Source organism: Cricetulus griseus, chromosome 4 (assembly GCF_003668045.3).
Source record: "Cricetulus griseus strain 17A/GY chromosome 4, alternate assembly CriGri-PICRH-1.0, whole genome shotgun sequence".
Lineage (NCBI taxonomy): Eukaryota > Metazoa > Chordata > Mammalia > Rodentia > Cricetidae > Cricetulus > Cricetulus griseus.
The window spans coordinates 115,159,792-115,179,952 of NC_048597.1; the positions used below are offsets into that span (position 1 = coordinate 115,159,792).

Consider the following 20,161-nt stretch of genomic DNA (forward strand, 5'->3'; position numbering starts at 1 on the left):
CCTCCTCAGCAGCCCTCGCCCAGCAGAGCAAAAGCCCATGAGGTCTAGGCTGCAGGTTCAAAGCAAGAGCCTTGATACAGATGGGTAAAATCATAAAACCACAGGCTAGTCCTAACTCACATGAAGATCTCATGTGACTCAAACTGCTACAGGGACAGGGGTTATCACAGATGTCACATGGTTCAGAGTGGGTCCAGGGAATCTGTTACAGAAGTAAAAGAAAGGGGGAGGGAGCCATTTCCTTTGGTGGCACAGCCACTGGGGAGGTTCCCATGTTTTGGTAAATTACCCACCACCCAAGCCTATTCAGGCGATCCTAACAAAAGTCAGCATGCCATGCCAAAAGCAAGACATGAAAGCAGGTGGGGAGTCTCTGGGCTAAGAGAATGGAGTAAAGGTGATCAAAGCACATTACAAACATGTATGAGCTGCCAAAGAACAGCAACAAAAAATCAAAAAGTGCAAGACATTCTTAATCTCCCTTTTACTCAGACAGTCCAGACACAGAGCCAGGGCTCTACAAAAACTGTCCATTGCCCCACTGGCCTGATGGCTGAGGACCAAGGCGGTCCTGGGTCACCCCCCTTCTCCCTGACAGGTGCTGGTGCATTCTGAACCAGTATACACAGCAGGTCTGGACCATAGTCACTCAAGGACACTCAGTGGGAGAACTGGCTGCCTCCAAACCCTGGTGACAGGAGGGTTTCCCATCTCTAAGAGCCCCACCCTCTCCAGTCCTCCTCAGCTTAGATCTCCTCTGACTTAAGGATGAGAGGAAGGCTTTTGGCCGATACCTGTCTCATCTCCCTCATCTCTCTGGTCACTCCCTGCTTTTTATCCATCACCTGTTTCTTCCTGGGGCCTCTCTTCTGCCCAGCCTCCTACTGAGGGCCCTGGTTGGCTCACAAACATTTTGGGAGCTGCTGGGCAGGCACAGTTCTTCAGTGCTGAAGTCTGCTGCTCCACAAAGGGACAGGGCTGGGCACCCAAAGTGCAGGCCTTTCCCAGGGCCAAGACCATGTGTCTGGGTAGATCTGGAAGGAGGTCTGCAAAAGAGGACCTGCCAAACCTCAAGGCCCAGTCTCTGTCATTTCATGGTTTCTCTGAGGCTTTGGTAATTAACATCTTGCATGTGTGGACAAAACCTACAGGTTTTCTGCTCTTTACTAGATAAATATTCCCATCACAGAAACCAGCCCAGAGCTCATCACTGTTCAAGCAGAAGGGAACAAACACCGGGGGAAGGTGAGGCATTCCCCTTTAGCAAGAGCAGCAAGGCAGGACATAGTAGGCAATCTGCAAATGTCTAGGGGATGGTCCCCCTGCTCCCTAGGCAAGCAGGGATGCAGGAGCCAGTCTGGCAGCTGGGCCACTGCCTCTTTTCTTTTCCAAGGTTGGTCAAAAAATGGGCTCACATCCTCATCGCCCCATGATGACACTGGACTCCTCTTCCTCCTCCTCTGTTCCAGATGTCTCCTCAGAACTGGTGGCATGCTGTTCTTGGCTCTGATTGCATTCTGTAACCACACAATATTCAGATTATAATCAGACAGATCCGATATAGTGATAAGGGTGTTTAAATAAGGAAGAGAGCCAGGCAGTGGTGGCTCACACCTTTAATTCCAGCACTTGGGAGGCAGAGGCAGGTGGATCTCTGTGAGTTCGAGACCAGCCTGGTCTACAAGAGCTAGTTCCAGGACAACCTCCAAAACCACAGGGAAACCCTGTCACGAAAAACCAAAAAATAAAATAAAAATTAAAAAAAAAAAAATAAGGAAGAGAGTCTAGGTATAGAAGCTGTATTTATAATTCCAGGACTTTCAAAATGGAGGCAGATGATGGCAAGTTCAAGGGTATCCTCAGCTACACAGTGAGTTTGAGGTTAGCCCGGGTAGTAAACCGTGTCTCAAAAAGAGGAAGAGAGCTGAGGGTATACTTGTTCTTGGGCAGAAAAAGCTGGGAGCCAGAGGTAGCGTTTGTGACCATAAGTGCCCAATTCCACTGTTTAGAAGGTCTGCCACAAAAGCAATCTGCATTGCTCTGAGAGAGGCATCTCAGCCTCACCAGAAAGATCTGGGTGTACACATCAGAACCTGACACCCACAAGCTGGGCCTGCTGTGTATAAGGCCTCTACCGTCTACATCACCACTAACATGGGGCGCCATGAAAGATACCCAGGTGTTCCTCATCTTTTACTGGGCTGCCAGCCTCCCCTGCCTGAGCCTCAGGTTCTCGATGCAGATGGAAAGAGCATCTTCAAGACCACGTACAAACAAAACCCAATAAACAAAGGGGCTGTGCCGGCCTCCTGGCTTTCCCCAAACATAGCCCAGGGACCCTCTCCTATTACTCTACAGGCAGCTCTTAAGCCTCTAGCATATTCTAATACTGCTGCTAGCACTGTGGTACAGCTAAGCTGGCCCAGAAAACAGCACAGAGGCAACTTGTTCCCAGCCCTTCCTCCTGTCCTGAGAGCAGGGGAGTGGGCGGGAGCTGGCTGGAAAGAGGCGGGGGAGGTCCTCAGCACAGGGGCCCCAGCTGACTCACCAGGGACTTTTCAGGGCAGGGAAACTACTTGGTCTATTTTCTCAGAGGACTCACAATACTATGCACTGGACAAAGTCCACGCACTGAGGCTGGAGAGATGGTATAGTTCAGAGCACTGGATGCTGTTGCAGAGAACCCAGGTGGGTTTCCCAGCACCCACATGGTGGGTCACAACCACCTATAACTCTAGTTCCAGGGGACCTGACATTCTCTTTGGACCTCTGCAGGCACCAGGCACACATGTGATGCACATATATTCACACAGGCAAAACACACATAAAATTGAAAAATCTTAAGAAAGAAACAGTTAACTCCAACAACTCCAGTGGATCTGATGCCCTCCCGTGGCCTTCATAGGGTCTACATATACTTAGATATACATAAGTGTGACATATATAAATTTAAAAAATACATCTTTAAAGTCACTTTGGTCAGGGATTAGGATGGAAGGCAGAGTCCAACTGACTTGCAAATGTGTCTGGGAAAGGTAGGTGACCAGGCAGTGTTGAAAACCAGGGATCTACAGCTATAGGCAAAGGGCCTCTGTGCTGCTTCCCACAAGGGAGCAGAAACTCTCAACCAGTATAACACGTGCTGAGAGTGAACAGGGTGATGGATGTGGGCTAGAAAGGTGGACAGAGCAAAAAAGACCCGCTGATGATGAACAGAAGCTGGGGGCATCAAGATTCATTATTAACTTACGGTGGACAGATGGGCGTGCCCAGGCACTGGGCGTGCTCAGGACACACACACCTCCACATGCTGCACAGTGGTCTCTATCAACTGACAGACTATACTGTACGATCGTGGGCCCACTGGATGACATCACCTAGCAATGTCACAGCCACAGATGATGGGCATACTTAGGACACTTGCAGAACTGCCTACCACCACTTTCTCCACCAGACAAAGATGATGACACCATCCACCCCCAACCCCATGATCTTGCTTTCTACATTAAGCCAACAAAAGATAGCAGATGTCTTGGACCAACACCCAGTGTTAGGACCTCTGGAAGAACAGTCAGTGCTCTTAACTGCTGAGGCATCTCTCCAGCCCCAAGACTGGAGTATCTTATAGTACCAAAAAGTAAGGAAGTGTTGAACACTCGTGGTAGGCAGGGACAAATGATGGAACTTTATCACAGGGACAACAGACAGTTCCAGCAACGAGGCCAAGAAAGACCAGATCACACACAGGTTTGTCTTCATGGATAAACGCTTATGTAGATGGAGGGACCATCTCCTAACCAGAGGTCTATAGATATCTGCCTTCAGATTGAAGGGGCCTGACTGGACCTCAGTCCTTAGGTATGGGCTGCACATGGTGACTTGCTTCCAAAAAGTAAGTTATTTGGGGGAAGGCGGTGAATTTGAAGCCGGAAAACCTGATGAACACTACTCTGTTGTGTGGCCAACACCAACATTAACAGCTGTAAGTGGGGATGCAGCTTCACCAGGCAAGGCTTACCCCAGCACGAGAGGCTCGACTTCCATCCCAGCACAAAAACAAAACACACAGAACCCAACAACCAGGGCCACAACCCTGAAAAACAGTGGTAAGTCATGTTAATCACCACACTGTCCAGCCTGGATGTGCAGGAGCATGACAGTGGCTCACTGTCCGATCCCTACCGATGCCAGCTCAAGAAAAGCCTGAGGAACTCTCGGTCAGTGGAGGCCAAGGCCATGTGATGACTGAACACGCTGTGGGGCTCTGTCCTGAATCTGACAGGAGGAAGGGAGGGAATGAAAGGCAGGCACCCTGGGTAAGGGAGGGAAATTAGCTACTGACAGTAGACAGATCAGGGTGTTAAACAGGGGAAATGGGGTACATGAGAACTCGACATCCCATCCCCACTTTCTGTGAGTCTAAAACCATTGTTGGGGCTAAAGATGCAGCTAAGTGTACAGGGCTTGCCTTGCATGTGCAAGCCCCTAGGTTGAAACCTAGCAAACCTTTAAAACAAAGCATATTTAAAGACAGCTGGAAAGCCGGCCAGTGGTGATGCACACCTTTAATCCCAGTACTGGGAGGCAGAGGCAGGAGATCTCTGAGTTAGAGTCCAGCCTGGTCTACAGAGTGAGTTCCACGACAGCCAGGGCTACACAGAGAAACCCCGTCTCAAAAAAAACCACAACAAATAAAACAGAAAGAAAGCAGACCGGGAGAGATGGCTCAGCAGCTAAGAGCATTTATTATTCTTCCAAACAACCTGAGTTCAAGCCGGGCATTGGTGGCACACGCCTTTAATCCCAGCACTCGGGAGGCAGAGGCAGGCGGATCTCTGTGAGTTCGAGACCATCCTGGTCTGCAAGAGCCAGTTCCAGGATAGACTCCAAAGCTCCACAGAGAAACCCTGTCTCGAAAAACAAAAACAAAAATAAAAACAAAAACAAACAAACAAAAAAACAACCTGAGTTCTGTTCCCAGCACCTGTTGCAATTTCTTTACACTGTATGAAGATGGGTCACTGTGATTGGTTTAATAAAGAGCTGAATGGCCAATAGTTAGGCAGGAGAGAATAAGGCAGACTTCTGGGGAGAGAGAGAACTCTGGGAAGAAGAGAGGCAGGGACACCAGGAGACTCTGAAGAAGTGGGGCATGTAGAGCAAAGACAACAGATTAATAGAGGCAGATTAATTTAAGTTATAAGGGCTAGTTGGAAAACACCCTAAGCTAGGGCCAAGCTTTTGTAATCAATAAGTCTCCATGTCATTACTGGGGAGCCAGAAGTCCCACAAAAAAAAGCCCCACTGCATTTGAGGGAGCTTCTTATAAGCACCCCCAGCAGACAGCTCACAATAGTCTAACTCTACACACACCTACACCCATTATCTACCCACCAACAAATACACATAATTAAAAATAAAATTCATCTTAAAAAAAAAAGGAAGAGAGCACCCCAAGCAAAAAAGCCTAAAATCATAAATATGCACAAACCCCTAGGTCTGACAGCACGCACCTGGGAAGTGGAGGCAGAAGGATTGTAAGTTCAAAACCATTCTTAGCAGCTACACAGTGAGTCTGAAACCCTATCTAAAAAAAGAGCACGGTGGCATATGCATTTAATCCCAGCACTAGGAACTAGAGGCAAGCAGACCACTGTGAGTTCAAGGTCAACCCGGGCTCCACAGTGAGACCCCCATCTTAGCTATGGAGAGATGCCATGACCAAGTCAACTCTTACAAAGGAAAGCATTTAACTGGGGTTTGCTTACAGTTCAGAGGCTTAGTCCATTACCACTGTGGCAGGGAGCATGCTAGCATGCAGGCAGGGATGGCTCCAGATAAGTAGCTGAGGCTTTACATCCTGATCCTCAGGTAACAGGCAAGAGAGTTAGATCCACTGGGTCTGGCTTGGACTTTTGAAACCTCAAAGCCCATCTCCAGCAACACACTTACCCTAACAAGGTCATACCTCCTAATCCTTTTTAAATAGTACCAACTGATGAATGACTATGCATTTAAATATATGAGCCGATAGACCACTTTCATTCAAACCACCACAGACTACCTGTCCGGAAAAAAAAAAAAATCTTCCCCACAAAACACAAAGAAGGAATGGTAATCTTCTTGGAGGAGGGCATTTTGACATTTGGGATTTGTTTATTGGAGACAGGATCTTTTAATATCTACACTTTCCTCAAACTCCCTAAGTGCTGGAATTCCAGCGCCAAGCGTGGCCTGATTTATTTTCCTTTTTAATTACTTTTCCTTCCATTACTTTTTGTTGTTGTTTTTCAAGACAGGGTTTCTCTGTGAACTCACTCTGTAGACCAGGCTGGCCTCGAACTCACAGAGATCCACCTGCCTCTGCTCCCCGAGTGCTGGGATTAAAGGCATGAGTCAACACCTCCAGGTGAAGATGACAAGGTTTTGAATTTTGTTTTTCCCCAAATGAATTAGACAAACACAGAAAAAGAAAACAAAACAAAACAAAACAAAACAAAAAAAACCAACAAAGAAACCTACCCTCAAGCCCTAGTACTATGAAATTGCAAGGTCATGGGAAATGCCTATGATACAAAGTTCTGTGGTAAAATTAGACCAGTCTGGTGTTAACATGAATAGGGCACACGCATAAAAAAACTGAAAGCAAGAAAAAACGAACATGTAAGCTATTATTTTTAGTAAGGATTATAGTCACTATCATTTTTCACTTTGCCTCTTCAATGTACCCTAAAGGTTCCCAAGCAGGGAGTACAGTGGCTTCATGATCAAAGTACACAAAGGTTAGGGTAGCTTCCCAGTCCACTACACTTAAGTCTGTGGTTCTGAACGTTGGTCCAGAGCACACGCTAATACCATCCGGACAGAGTGCCTCTAATGGATATCTCTAACTCAAAGGGAGTTCTGTGTCCTTCTGATTAGGGCACATCTAGCAGCGCCAGGAGACACTTTTAATGCAGTGGCCAAGAGGAAGCAGCTGTCTCTGATGTACTAGGCAGTGGCTGATCCCTACAAAGAGAGCCCTGCCCCAGATGTAGCCAGCACTGAGGCTGTGTCCACTAACAGAGGCACCTCTGGTTCTCTTGGAGGGCAGTGTGTTAGAGAAGGGAAACCGTCGTGAGGACGCACACTGGGGAGCTCAGGGACTCAGAAGGATCCAACCCAGTGCTGTCACTCAGATACAAGTCCCACGCTGCAGGATGGTGACTGTTACTACACAGCACAGAATATAGTCTTGGGCAGCTGCCCTTCCCTTAAGAACTAAAGACTGTCACGGATGGGGCCAACGCAGCAGGAGCCTCATGGTGTGCTGGGGCCACCTTGTGGCACACCCTGCAACACTACATTAAATTCTATTCATTTCACCAGAGCAACCAGAAAATCTTCTCTTCACAAATGAAAAATAAGGAAATGACGGGAAGTGGCAAGGAGAAAGGCATGTAAGTCACTGCTGCTGGTCCCCAGACTTATCTCTGCTCTGTCCAACACAAAGCAGGCACTTCTGATATGCACAGGTGATGCACACACTGTACCAGTGACAGCATTTGTTCAACACAGCTCTGAGGATGACCTTGAACGTCTGAGCCTCCTGCTTCTATATCCCGAGTGTGGCTTAGAGGCCCATATCCAAGCCTAATTTTGTGCAGTGGTGGGATGGAAGCCAGGTAAGACTCAAATGAGTACATCCTTAGCCCAAGCATGGCTTTTTTCCCCACACAACATCTTTCTAGGTAGCTCTAGTTGATCAGAGATTTGCTGAATCACCCCCCACTTCACCTGTTCCTCAAGTGCTAGGAACAAAGGCATGTGACATCATGGCCAGCCCAAGTTTTATTGATTTACTTTTTTTTTTTTTTTTTTTTGGAGGTAAGGTCTCACTGTGTACCTCTGGCTGGCCTAAAACTTACTATGTAGACCAGGCTGGCCTTGAACTAACAGAGGTGGGTTTGCCTTTGCCTCCTGAGTGCTGAGATTAGTGGTGAGTACCACCATGTCTCACCTAAGTAATTTCTTGTTGGTTTTTTTGTTTTGTTTTGTTTTTCGAGACAGTAATTTCTTAATATTGTCCTACTTCCATCACAACCACACGGCAATGAACCCATTAAACTTCCCATCATCTGTCTCTCAAATCTGTGCAACCATCATTGTGTCTCTAAATTTGGTACACTGAGGTCCTCACACAGGTGGAGCACAAAATTCCACAAAAAGTAGAGTTTCCCTCCTTTTTTTGTGTGTATCACAAGGTCTCACTGTAGTCCATGCTGGCCTTGATGCTGTACAGAGGCAGAGGGTGGAAGGCAAGAACCAGCTCCTTTTGAAGGCTGTCCTTTGACCACCATGTGGAGCCTGTGAGCGCGCGCGTGCGCACACACACACACACACGCACACGCACACGCACACGCACACGCACACGCACACACACACACACACGCACACACGCGTGCCATAATAGATAAAAACAAAGTAGCCATGTTTGTTTATAGAGTTCAGGCCCACTAGGTTCAGAGCAAATCCCTGACTAGCACACATACAGCAGCAACAGCGGCAGCAACAACAAAATACCACCACCACCACAACTACAATAGTCAAACTTATATTTCCCTGGCACTTCACAGTTCAACCAAAAGGATAGACCTTAGTATGCATGCTCTACCATGACAGCACAGTTTTAACACTGAGGTCCTTTATTTTAGCTACTGAACTAAAAAAAACTAACTTAGGTTGGCCACTGGGTGGCACTCCTGGGTCATACCTGGAGAGTACAGCAAATACTCTTTAAGTATCTTGGAGGCAGCATCACAACCCACAGGAGGGCCAGAACCTATTTGCTGAACACAGCCAAGTTAATGACCTACTAGAAATAGAAACAAGACCAAAGCCTTGAGAGATACCATTCGAAAAGCCCAGGATACACTAGAAAATGACTTGGCTTCTGAAGAGCCAGAAAGCTCAACTGGTATAAGAAAACAACAAAAGACAAGACCTGCACAGACCAGGGACCAAGGCCCAGACAGACCAGTACCACCCCTGGGCAGGTAGTCCTGACTGTATAAGAAAGCAGGCTAAGCAAGCCACAGATAGGAAGCCAATGAGATATGCTCCTCCATGACCTTTGCATCAGCTCCCACTTAGTTCCAATTCTGATTCCTTTCATGATGGAGTACAACTGTAAATGAAATAAACCCAAGTTGCTTTGGAACATGGTGTCTTATCACAACTACAGAAAGCAAACTAAGACAGAATCTGTTTTAAACTTTTTCCAGAATGTAAGAGTGGCCCAGTCTGGAAGTAAATGGGAAGGCAGCCACACACGACTGCCACACTCCTTTAGTCCTAGCACTCAGGTGGATCTCTGTGAGCTCAAAAGCCAGCCTGGTCTATGAGTTCCAGGAAAGCCAGGGATATATACAGAGAGACCGTGTCGCAAAGTAACAAAACAAAAACAAAACAAAAAAAAATTTTTTTTAAAAAATGAATGGGGGTGCCGGGCGTTGGTGGCGCATGCTTTTAATCCCAGCACTCAGGAGGCAGAGGCAGGAGGATCTCTGTGAGTTCGGGGCCAGCCTGGTCTACAGAGGGAGTGCCAGGATAAGCTCTAAAGCTACACAGAGAAACCCTGTCCTGAAAAACAAAAACAAACACAAACAAACAAACAAATAAAAAATGAATGGGGTGGTAAAAGAGCAGCAAAGAAATGGAAAGCATGAATCAGAACCTAATGGGAGCGTTTAGAACTTCCTTAGTACCATGCCACTGGAACAGATTTACAGGACAGGCTCAGCCACAGTAGACACCACAGGAGAGGACAGCCTAAGGGCGGATGACTAGGAACTACCAAATGAACAGAGAGAGATACGCAAGAGTGAAGGAACACCTAAGGTGAGCTGCTCCCACTTATGCTGTAAGGTGCTAAGACAGAGCAGACCATGAAAACAGCCTGTACAGGAATCCCTACAACAGCAGCTTAAAGAGACAAAGAGAACTAAAAATACAAGCCTCACGTAACAGTGCAGTTCAGTCATCACAGAACTCAGGAGACAGAGTGCAAGGCCAGCCTGGGCTACATGAGACTCTGCCTCAAGAAAAACAAACAAAACCAAAACCACAACAGACAGTGTTGGTAAGATAGCTCAGTCAGCGAAGGCTCTTGCTGTCATGCTGGACGACCTCAGTTTGACCTGTCTCCAAACTAACAAACAAGAGGGTTAGCATGAGGACCCGAGTCTGGACCCTAGCTCCCATGGAAGAGTAGGCATGGCAGTGTGTGCTTGAAATCCCAGCTCTAGGGAGACAGAGAGAGGAGGATCCCGGGGGCTTGTCAGCCAGCCAGCCGAGCGCAATCTGCCAACTGCAGCTTTAGTGAGACTGTGTCACAACAAATCAGGTGGAGAGCAATGGAAGAGGAGCCTGACATTGGCTTCTGGTTTCCATGGGCACACATGTACATGTATACACATGTACAAAGACGTGTGTGTGTGTGTGTGTGTGTGTGTGTGTGTGTGTGTGTGTGTACACATAACTACAAAACAAAAGGCTTCCAATGCTAAGACAGTACTTCAATCCTTCCTTCTGGGAAAGAAAATGAGGCAAAGTAGAGATAGAACAACTGGAGGGCAGCTGGGGTACGAGAAGAGCACAGCAGTGTGAGGACGGGTACAGGAGGTAACACTGGTAACCAGGAATCCATTAAGCCACCCCAACAACCCTACTGTGAGCTTTCCTTTCTGTTTAAGCCAGTCTTTCTTTCTTTCTTCCTCCTCCTCCTCTTTTTTTTTTTTTTGAGACAGGGTTTCTCTGTAGCTTTGGAGGCTGTCCTGGAATTAGCTCTTGTAGACCAAGCTGGCCTTGAAATCACAGAGATCCGCCTGCCTCTGCCTCCCAAGTGCTGGGATTACAGGTGTGTGCCACCATGCCTGGCTCAGTCATATGGCTTTCTGACACAACATATACAATTAACAATGAGTCTTCACTACTACAGCTTAGCTGTCACCTCAGCAATGGCGATTGGTACTGAGAGAAATGTGGACACTCCTCACCTTCTTTCTGTTTCTTCTGTTCAAGTTTCATCTTCTTTGCCATTAACTTCTTCTCTTTTAACTTCTGGCTACACATGGAAACATACAGTGGTTAACTTAGTGGGTGTTTTGGAAAAACACTAACTTATGCTGTCTTTGTAACAATGCAAATGCTACAGTAACAGGCTGGGATGGAGAGACTGGAGTTTAGCTCCCAGTCATGAGTTGTCAGGCAGGCAACTCATAACTGCCTGCAACTCCAGCTTCTCTCCTGGCCCCAATCACATTCACACGCACAAACCACAAACAGACACTCAAAAAGTGATTCTTCTAGCCTGTCACTATCAACTGTTTTCACTTAAGTAAGCTGGGATCAAACTCCTCTGAGGAGTAGGCTGAGAGTAGTGGCTTATATCTATATTCCCAGAATTTGGTGAGGCTAACCAGAAAAATCAAAATCAAGAGTTTAAAAAAAAAAAAAAAGCTACACAGAAGACTATCTCAGAAGGCAAACAAAAACAAAATGCAGAAATGATGGGAGACATGGAAACCCACAGAGTCAAAGTTCAACCTGTATCTTTGATCTGTAATGGGATAAAGGAGCATGGCAGGGGTGTGGGTTCAAGGTATCGCTTATTCCTCTCAGTGTTACTCATCTTAGGACTCGACTACCCAGACTCCCGCAGGTTACACAAGTGAACTTTTTGTTTTGTTTTGAGGGTTTGTTTTTTTCTTTTTGGTTTCTGGAGATAGGATTTTGCTGTGTATCCCTGGTCACTCTGTAGACCAGGATGGCCTCGAACTCAGAGATCCACCCATCTCTGCCTCCCGAGTACTGGGATTAAAGGAGTGTGCCACCACCGCCTGCCGAGGGTTAATTTTTTTAAAGATTCATTTCATTGTGTGTATCTGAGTATGGGTGTGTACACTTAAGTTCAGTGTCCATGAAGGCCAGAAGGGCATCAGACCCTCTGGGGTCAGTTACAGGTGGTTGTGAGCTGCCCAACATCACAGCTGTGGGAACTGAACCCTAGACTCTGGAAGAGCAGCAGGAGTGGTAAGCTACTGAGCGGTCTATCCACACATTTGTTTGTGGAGTGTTGTGCATGATGTGTGTGTGACTGACAAATGTGTGGAGGTCAGAAAACAACTACTTTCATTTTTAGTGCCCCCAACCTCCAGATGGGGTTTCTCTGCGTAGCCTTGGCTGTCCTGGAACTCACTCTGAGAACCAGTCTGGAACTCACAGAGATCCACCTGCCTCTGCCACTGGAGTGCAGGGGTTAAAGGTGTGAGTCACCATGCCCAGCTTGAGGACAACTTTTGAGAACCACCATGTAGGTTCTAGGACTGTACCTCAGGGTTGGCAGCAAGCATCTTCACCTGTCGAGCCATGTCACCAATCCTTTTGCTCTTAATGGGGTCTTGAACTCCTGGCTCAAACAAGTATGCTCTTACCCTAACCCTGGCTGCTAGTGAACTTTGGCCTGTAAAAACCTGGCTCATTACCCACAATGTACTTTCCCACCTCCAGCCTGCAGGCCACGAGGATCTCAAAAAGCTCTTACCGCTTTTTCCGGCGCTTTGCAGTCTGCTCCTCTGCAGCAATTTTATTCTTTTCTAGTCTCTTCTGAAACTCTGCATCCAGTTTTTGCTGAAAAAAACAAAACAACACATCGCTCAGACCTACCCCGGACTGGACAGACTTTAGGAAGTGTAAGAGTTCAAGTTCCATAGCACACCACTAGGGGTGCCACAGATAACACCCAGGTCTCCAGCTTAAAAGATAACCCCAGGCTGAACAGGTAATTAACACAGAACTCTCTAATGGCAAAATAACACTGTTTACAGAGACACCACTTATATAAGACAAAACCTGCAAGAGAAATTAGGGAGGGAACTAGTATGGGTGCATACAATAAATGGGGAGGAGGGGAGAAAAGAGAGAGAGAGAATGAAAGTAGAAAACAGAGCAGGGAGTGGGAAAGGGAGACAGGGAGTAAGTGAGGGAGGGAGGAAAGAGAAAGGAGAAAGGGAGGGAGACAGAGGGAGGGGGTGGAGGTAGGTAAGTAGGTAGGTAGGTAGGTAGGTAGAGAGAATGAATGAATGAATGAATGAACGAGAATGAGACAGGAGACTCTTTGAGGGGAGGGGTGGCTCTGATGGCCTGCACTTGAGCCACTAACTAGAACTCAGCAGAAGGGAGAGTAGAGGATCAGAGCCCAGGAGTGAGTCCTAATGCCTTACGTAGAGTTATTAAAGGGCTAATTCTAGAGCAGTACAGTAAGGATGCGTGGCTCAGCAGGCAAAGCACTTGTCACACATCATAGCACTGTCCTTCAAGCCAATCAGCCACAACCTTGAGTTCATCTGTGCCTGCCTGTAAAAAATCACCACTGCTGGACCTGTTGCCATTCCCCATAGAAAGAGGGGACAGGAGGGTCAAAGGACCCTCACCTGAGTATCCAGCTCCCCCCCAACCAGATATATGTAATTCTGCCATAACTACACATAGCCTTGAGGTCAGAGACAGCTGGAGTATATAGGCTGGAAAGGCTAGAAAAAAAGAGGCTCCCTCTCTGCTGTCACAGGGAAGGAAGCCATCTTCCTGTCATGCAGGAAGAAGACTTTCCAGTGCAGTGCTTTTGGGTCACCCATCCCCCATCAGTAATCTCTCACCATGCTCTGTAAGCCCTAAAACTCATTGGTTCCCCAGGGAGAACTTTGGTTTGTCATTAGGACTTTGGAGGGAGGGGACTCGATACTGCCTACTCCCCTTTAACTTGAGAATTCTTAGACCACCACACAAGTGTAAGGACAAGAGTTTGGATCCACAGAACCCATGTAAGAGGTGGACATGACAGTCTAATTTTGGTGCTCTTAAGGCTAGAAAATGCTAGAGCAGACATGAGAATCCCCTGAAGCTCAAGAGCCAGCTAGCCTGGTGAAAGCAGCTCAGTAAAACCTATGCCCACACATACCAGAAAACCCAGAATGCTCAACACTGCACGCTCTCTCTCTCTCTCTGGTACTCTGTGACTCTGCAGTGCTAAGGATTAAATCTGAGCCCTCATACTTGCCAGGCAAATGCTTTACCACCAAGGCACACCCACAACATTTGCTTCACAGCTTCTGTGTGGTTGTGTGTGTTTACATATGTGCATGAACATGTGTTTGGATCACATGTATTCCAGATCACATACATAAGCCAGAGCACATGGCTTCAAAGCCCAAGGTCAACTTCAGGTGTCACTCCTAGGCTGCCACCTAGGGTGTCACCAGTTAGGCTCAGGTGGCTGGTAAATATTGCTCAAGGATCTGCCTGAATCCATCTCCTCGGTGATGAGATTACAAGCACCCACCACCACACCTAGCTCCCTGCCCCATACACACACCTGGGTTTTGGGGACTGAAGTCAGATCTTGTGCTTGCAAGACAAGCATTTTACTGACCCACCTCCCCTTCACTTTATTATTTTGAAACAAGACCTTACTATGTTGCTCAGGCTGACTCTGAACTTCTCTAGCCTGAGCTTGGAAGCTGGGAATACAGGCCCATGCCACTCTGTGCAGCTCCTAATGGTTCAGTTTCTATTTGTTTCTTTGAGACAGAATCACTATTCTGTAGCACTGGCTGGCCTGCACCTCCCGAGCGCTGGGACTAAAGTTGTCCACTGCCTGGCTCTTACTGGTTCTTAAAGCACAATTTCTAAAGCAATTATTAGAGAGAGAGAGAGAGAGAGAGAGAGAGAGAGAGAGAGAGAGAGAGAAAGTGTGTGTGTGTGTGTGTGTGTGTGTGTGTGTGTGTGTGTGTGTGTGTGTCCTTCCTTGGCTGTCCTAGAACTAGCTCTGTAGACTAGATTGGCCTCAAACTCACCTGCCTCTGCCTCCTGAGTGCTGGGATTAAAGGCATGTGCCACCACCACCTGGCCTAAAGCAATTCTTAAACTCTTATAATTATTTGTCACCTATCATGAGGAAATATAAGCACCAAGAAAACTAAAATCCTCTGAGAAACAGGCATTGAACACACACTACTATATACACCAACCACAGTGAGCTGCATGAGACAGCCCAACAGAGAGAGGACAGAGGAGGAAATCCCCAATGGTGTGGAAGCCTCCACTAGCTATCCCATTACATGACAAATGGCCTGGGGAAGGAGGAGAACGGGACTCTGTGGTGCCCTTTCATATACATGGAAGACTCCTACACATCACTTTTCTGGTGTGAACAGCTTGTAGTGCCCAGTCTGACCCGGAGCACAGGGTTCTGAAACTCACTAACCTTCTCAGCCATGGCATCCATGTAGTCCTGCCTCTGGTACTCTCTCCGCCGTAGGTGCCTATACACGTGGAACTCTCCACTGCCAGCCCCGGCACTGGAACCTAGAGTCAAAACAGTACAGAGTTCCAGTTGAAACTCAGTTACCAGGCCTAATGACAGAACACACTAGCAGAGCATTTGCCTGGCAGGCACAGGTCCTGAGTTTAATCTCCAGGACTACAAAATGGGGAGGGAGAAAAGAAGAAAAGAGGAACCCACTTACCAACATAAGCTGTACTTAACCCCTAAGACCAGAGACAAGAACTCAAACTGAAGGTACTGTATGTATTGGGTCTTTCTACTTGTAGTTTAGCAAGGACAGCACCCTTGTGGCACCCTGTAGGTATTAGTAAATGACTTGTATGAACACTGACTGTGAGGTCACTGGAAATCCCACTCTAACCAAGCAGTGGTAGTACAAGCCTATAATCCTAGTACTGGAGGCAGGAGGACTGAGAGTTCAGGACCAACTTAAGCTACACAGAAAACCCTTGGCTCAAAAAACTCCATTTCTATATGACAGTAAGAGGAGAATCAGACTATGGTTTAAAAACCAGACATCTAGAAAGGATTCAGCTTCCTCCATGATTTCACAAATGACGAGCTAGATTCCTAACAATTGAAAACTATGTCTGATACTGCAAGTGAAAAACAAGTGGGTTATAAAAACAGATGAATAACTATATAGAAACAGTTTATCTTAAACACAAGGTCTGATAGTTTGAAGGACAAAAGGAAGACAAATTAAGTCAACAAGAGAAGGGGAGCTGTGTCTTGTTTGTGTGGGTAAACTGCCATTTGAATATCAGACCTAGGCAGAGGACTGACTGACCATGTCTAGTCAGCTTGAGGTAAACTGAGGCATAGGGAGGGAGGGAACACTCACAAGTCAGCAACAAACCTGAGAAGCCAACCCTCTTCTCCACCTAGCTGCATTATGTCCTGTTGTTTATGTGTATATGTAGGTGTTTGTGTGTACACGTGGGTGGCAGGAGAGGCCAGAAGAGGGTTGATCATTGTGCTGGCTAGTTTTATGTCAACTTGACATAAGCTAGAGTTATCTGAAAGGAGGGAACTTCATTTGAGAAAATGCATCCATAAAATCTGGCTGTAGGGCATTTTCTTAGTGATTGATGGGGACTGGAGAGATGGCTCACAACCATCTGTAATGAGATCTTGTGCCCTCTTCTGGCCTGCAGGCAAAACACTGAATACACAATTAATAAATAAATCTTTAAAAAAATTAGTGATTGATGGAGGGCCCAGCCCTTTGTGAGTGGTGTCATCTCTGGGCTGGTGGTCTTGGATTCTATAAAAAAGCAGGGTGGGCAAACCATAATCATCAATCCAGTAAGCAGCTCCCTCCATGGCCTCTGCATCAGCTCCTGTCTCCAGGTTCCTGCCCTGCTTGAGTTCCTGTCCTGACTTCCTTCAGTGATGGACAGCATTGTAGAAGTGCAAGCCAAATAAACTCTTTCTTCCCCAGCTTGCCTCTGTTCATGGTGTTTCGTCACCACAATAATAACTCTAGGGAAATGGTGAAAGCCTGTGATGTCAGTACTTAGGAAGAAGAGGCTTAAGGATTATGAGTTCAAGTATAGCCTGGGATACATAGTGAGACTCTATCTCAGAAAATAAACACCTTTAGCATACAGGAAGCCTGGAGATCTTCCCTGACTACTTTGTCTGATCATGTGGGCCTCCAGTCTACACCAACTTTTTAAGGCCTCTGAATAAAATGGTTTAACCACAAGAAACAAAACTACCTAAGAATAACCGGACAGCCATTACCTAGTGCCAAACCATAAAACCCAGCACTTCTTCACTGTAAAAACATCAAAAAAATTTTTTTCCTATCAAAAATTTAGTTGGCAAGCATCAACAATAAGTGTTTCATATTTCCCCTTAAAAAGTATTATCTGCCCCCACCCCTCCCCCACGAAGACAAAAGACAGTACCCATGACATCTCGGACAAACTCTGGAGGAGGCCGAGGCGCCCATTCATTCATCTTGTCTGGAATTGGAACTGCTTTGTCCTGCAACAGTGAAACAGAAAAGCATTTGTAAGCATACACCTGCTGAGGAAGTTACAGCTCTTTGTGACCCAACACAAATGAGCAGGCTTCTCAAACCCAGAGCTGACTGAATGTTCATCTTCTACACTGTGCTTGCTTCATCCTGTAAACCATGGGGTCTAACATGGGCCACAAGTCTCCCACCATACACACGACTGGAATCTAAGTCATGAAAGGAGAGCCAACCTCTTCTTAGCAAAGATATGAGACTTTCTCAACTGTTTATACGAAGCCCGGTTGGGCGTTAATGAGTGATGTGTTCCAAATTTGTGGCCAATGCCTCTTTAATAATGGGCGTTATTTAGAGGAGTTGAACACTTTCCCTAAGGCCTAGATTCTTTTTTTTTTTTTTTTTTTTTTTTTTTGGTTTTTCAAGACAGGGTTTCTCTGTGGCTTTGGAGCCTGTCCTGGAACTAGCTCTTGTAGACCAGGCTGGTCTCGAACTCACAGAGATCCACCTGCCTCTGCCTCCCGAGTGCTGGGACTAAAGGCGCGCGCCACCAACGCCTAGCTCTTGTTTTTGTTGTTGTTGTTGTTGTTTTTTGAGATAGGTCTCACTGTGTCGCTGGCCTGAAACAGGCTATGTAGACCAGGCTTGCCTGGAGTTTGCGGCAACCTTCTGTATCAGTCACCAGAGTGCCGGGATTATACAGGTGTGCACCATCATGCCCAGCTTCTACAGCTTTTATTCGTATTAAAGTTGAAATAGAAAGGGCTGTGAAGCAACCTGGAATCGTGGTGTAGGGCTAGTTAGGGACATAAGGCAGGAGGACCCCAAATTTGAGGACTGCCTGTACTACCGAGCCGATTCAGCAGGGGTGTGGAGACAATGAGCAACGCCACAGTACCGCAGAAAGAAACTTAAGACAAAGCAGGGCACGGAGGTCGGACAGCACCCTTCACGCAGCTGCGCTGCAGGACAAGGTCAGCCACCAGGCTCTCTCCACCGGGCAGCCTCCTCTGGGGTAGTGAGCGAAGTGGTGCCGAGGTCCGAGGGTGAAGGGGCCGCAGAGCCCACTCCGACTCACCGGGTTCTTCATGAGCCGCTCCAGCTTAAGCTTCTGCTCCTCGGCTGCATTCTTGGGGATGACGAGTGTCTGCGGCTCTTTCTTGGGCCTGGGCGGTCTCACAGAGGCGGCCACAGGACTCGCCATAGCCGCGTTCTTACTCCCTCGCAAGTGCCACCGGCGGCTGCGGGTCTTGATGACGACAGAATTACGCGCCAGCCGCGCACGCGCACTCCTAGAGCTGGGCGCTCTCAGCGGCGCACGCGCACTCTCTCTGCAGGGGCCGAGAGGCGGTGTCGCAAGCCTAACCCGTTTGCTTGAATATTCATGGGTGCGAGGCCAGTGTGGCTTAATTTTGGTCATAGCAGCGTAATTTCATTTCTTGTTTCAAAACAAATCAGGGCTGCCTGACTCTCATATTCCGAGGGGAAGAAGCGGCCTTTCGTGTTGAGTGGCCTGGCCCCAGGCGACCTCTCGGATCCCCAAGGGCTTCGCGCAGCTTCCCTCCTGGCTTTGCGGGCTTTGTTGGCCCTGGGCTTTGTCTTGGAGAGATATTTGATTTGGCGCTCTCTCTCTCTCTCTCTCTCTCTCTCTCTCTCTCTCTCTCTCTCTCTCTCTCTCTCTCTCTCTCTCGCCCCTGCCCTGCCCCCACCCCTGCCCCTCTCCCCCTCCTCACTCTCTCTCCTCTCTCTCCTCCTGAGATAGTGTGTAACTCATGACAGTCAATCCTCTTGCCTCTGTAGGGACCAGTATAGGACACCCCAAGACCAAATTATCAGCACAAATGACATGCTTTTGCCCCAGAGGGACAGAGGGCAGGGAATAAGAGACAAAGATAGGATATAGAGGGAAGGGAGAAGGGGAAAGGGATATTTGGGGACCACGGCAATGACAAAGGACTGTCCCTGGATAGAGAGGAGAGAGGTGTGACCCATAGGCAAATGGTGGTTTATAAAGGAAAAGGGGGAACCCCGTGTTAGGATGAGGTATTTAACTTTAATTGAGCATGTGAATTAGGTGAGCCAAAGGGGGATTTTGATTGCTGGACTTCAATACTTTGATAGCTGGACCTTGGTAGTTAGCCTCAGGAAGAGGAAGAAGCCAAATAGGGTAACAGATCTTGGTGGCTAGCTTTAGGGATGTAATCTAATGGTTCTTAGCAAGGCAGAGGAAATGGGGAGAAGGGCAAGGCCTGCCAGAGCCATGTTTGCCATGTTTGCCTCCGTAATTCTTGGATTAGAAAATTAGCCTCTGTGTCTAGCCTCACACCCCATTTCTTATACTCTTTTATAACATAGCACAAAAACATAAGTGAACTCCTGAGACAGACCCTTGGCCACTCTGAAAGCACAGGGCCACCAGTTGAGGCTGAGTATATGAATCTTTCTTACAATAAAGAAAACTGCCACTCCAGTCTAGGAGCTGGCCAGGAATTCACTCCAAAGCTTTCAGGTGAAGGTGACCATACAGCTGGGGCTGTCCAGGGGCAGAGTATTCTTTGGACCATATGTGAGGCACTGTGCTAGCCCCAGATAATAAAAGGTGAGGCGATAAAGCAATAGCTTGTATTAAGGAAGCTGAAACAAGTCCTTCCAAGAGGCTTATTATAAGGAAAGGACCGTGAAGCTGACTGGGCCTGCGGATAGGAAGGAGAGCAGAGCGTTAGACAGAAGCCATACAGTATATGGAGCTCTGAACACCATGGCATCTTAAAGGGAGTGAGAGGGTTCCTTTGGAG

The 20,161-nt window shown here is 47.3% G+C and overlaps 1 protein-coding gene across 1 annotated transcript; it reads right to left on the reverse strand.

Moving 5' to 3' along the window:
* Nucleotides 1-468: 468 nt before the first annotated feature.
* Nucleotides 469-18,619, reverse strand: Prkrip1 (PRKR interacting protein 1). The gene is made up of 6 exons (XM_027416210.2): nt 18,445-18,619; nt 17,299-17,377; nt 15,302-15,402; nt 12,584-12,669; nt 11,037-11,104; nt 469-1,517 (listed from the first exon to the last, which is right to left on the reverse strand). The coding sequence occupies exons 1-6, from the start codon at nt 18,568-18,570 to the stop codon at nt 1,420-1,422; spliced, it is 558 nt and encodes a 185-aa protein (XP_027272011.1). The 5' UTR covers nt 18,571-18,619; the 3' UTR covers nt 469-1,419.
* Nucleotides 18,620-20,161: the final 1,542 nt, after the last annotated feature.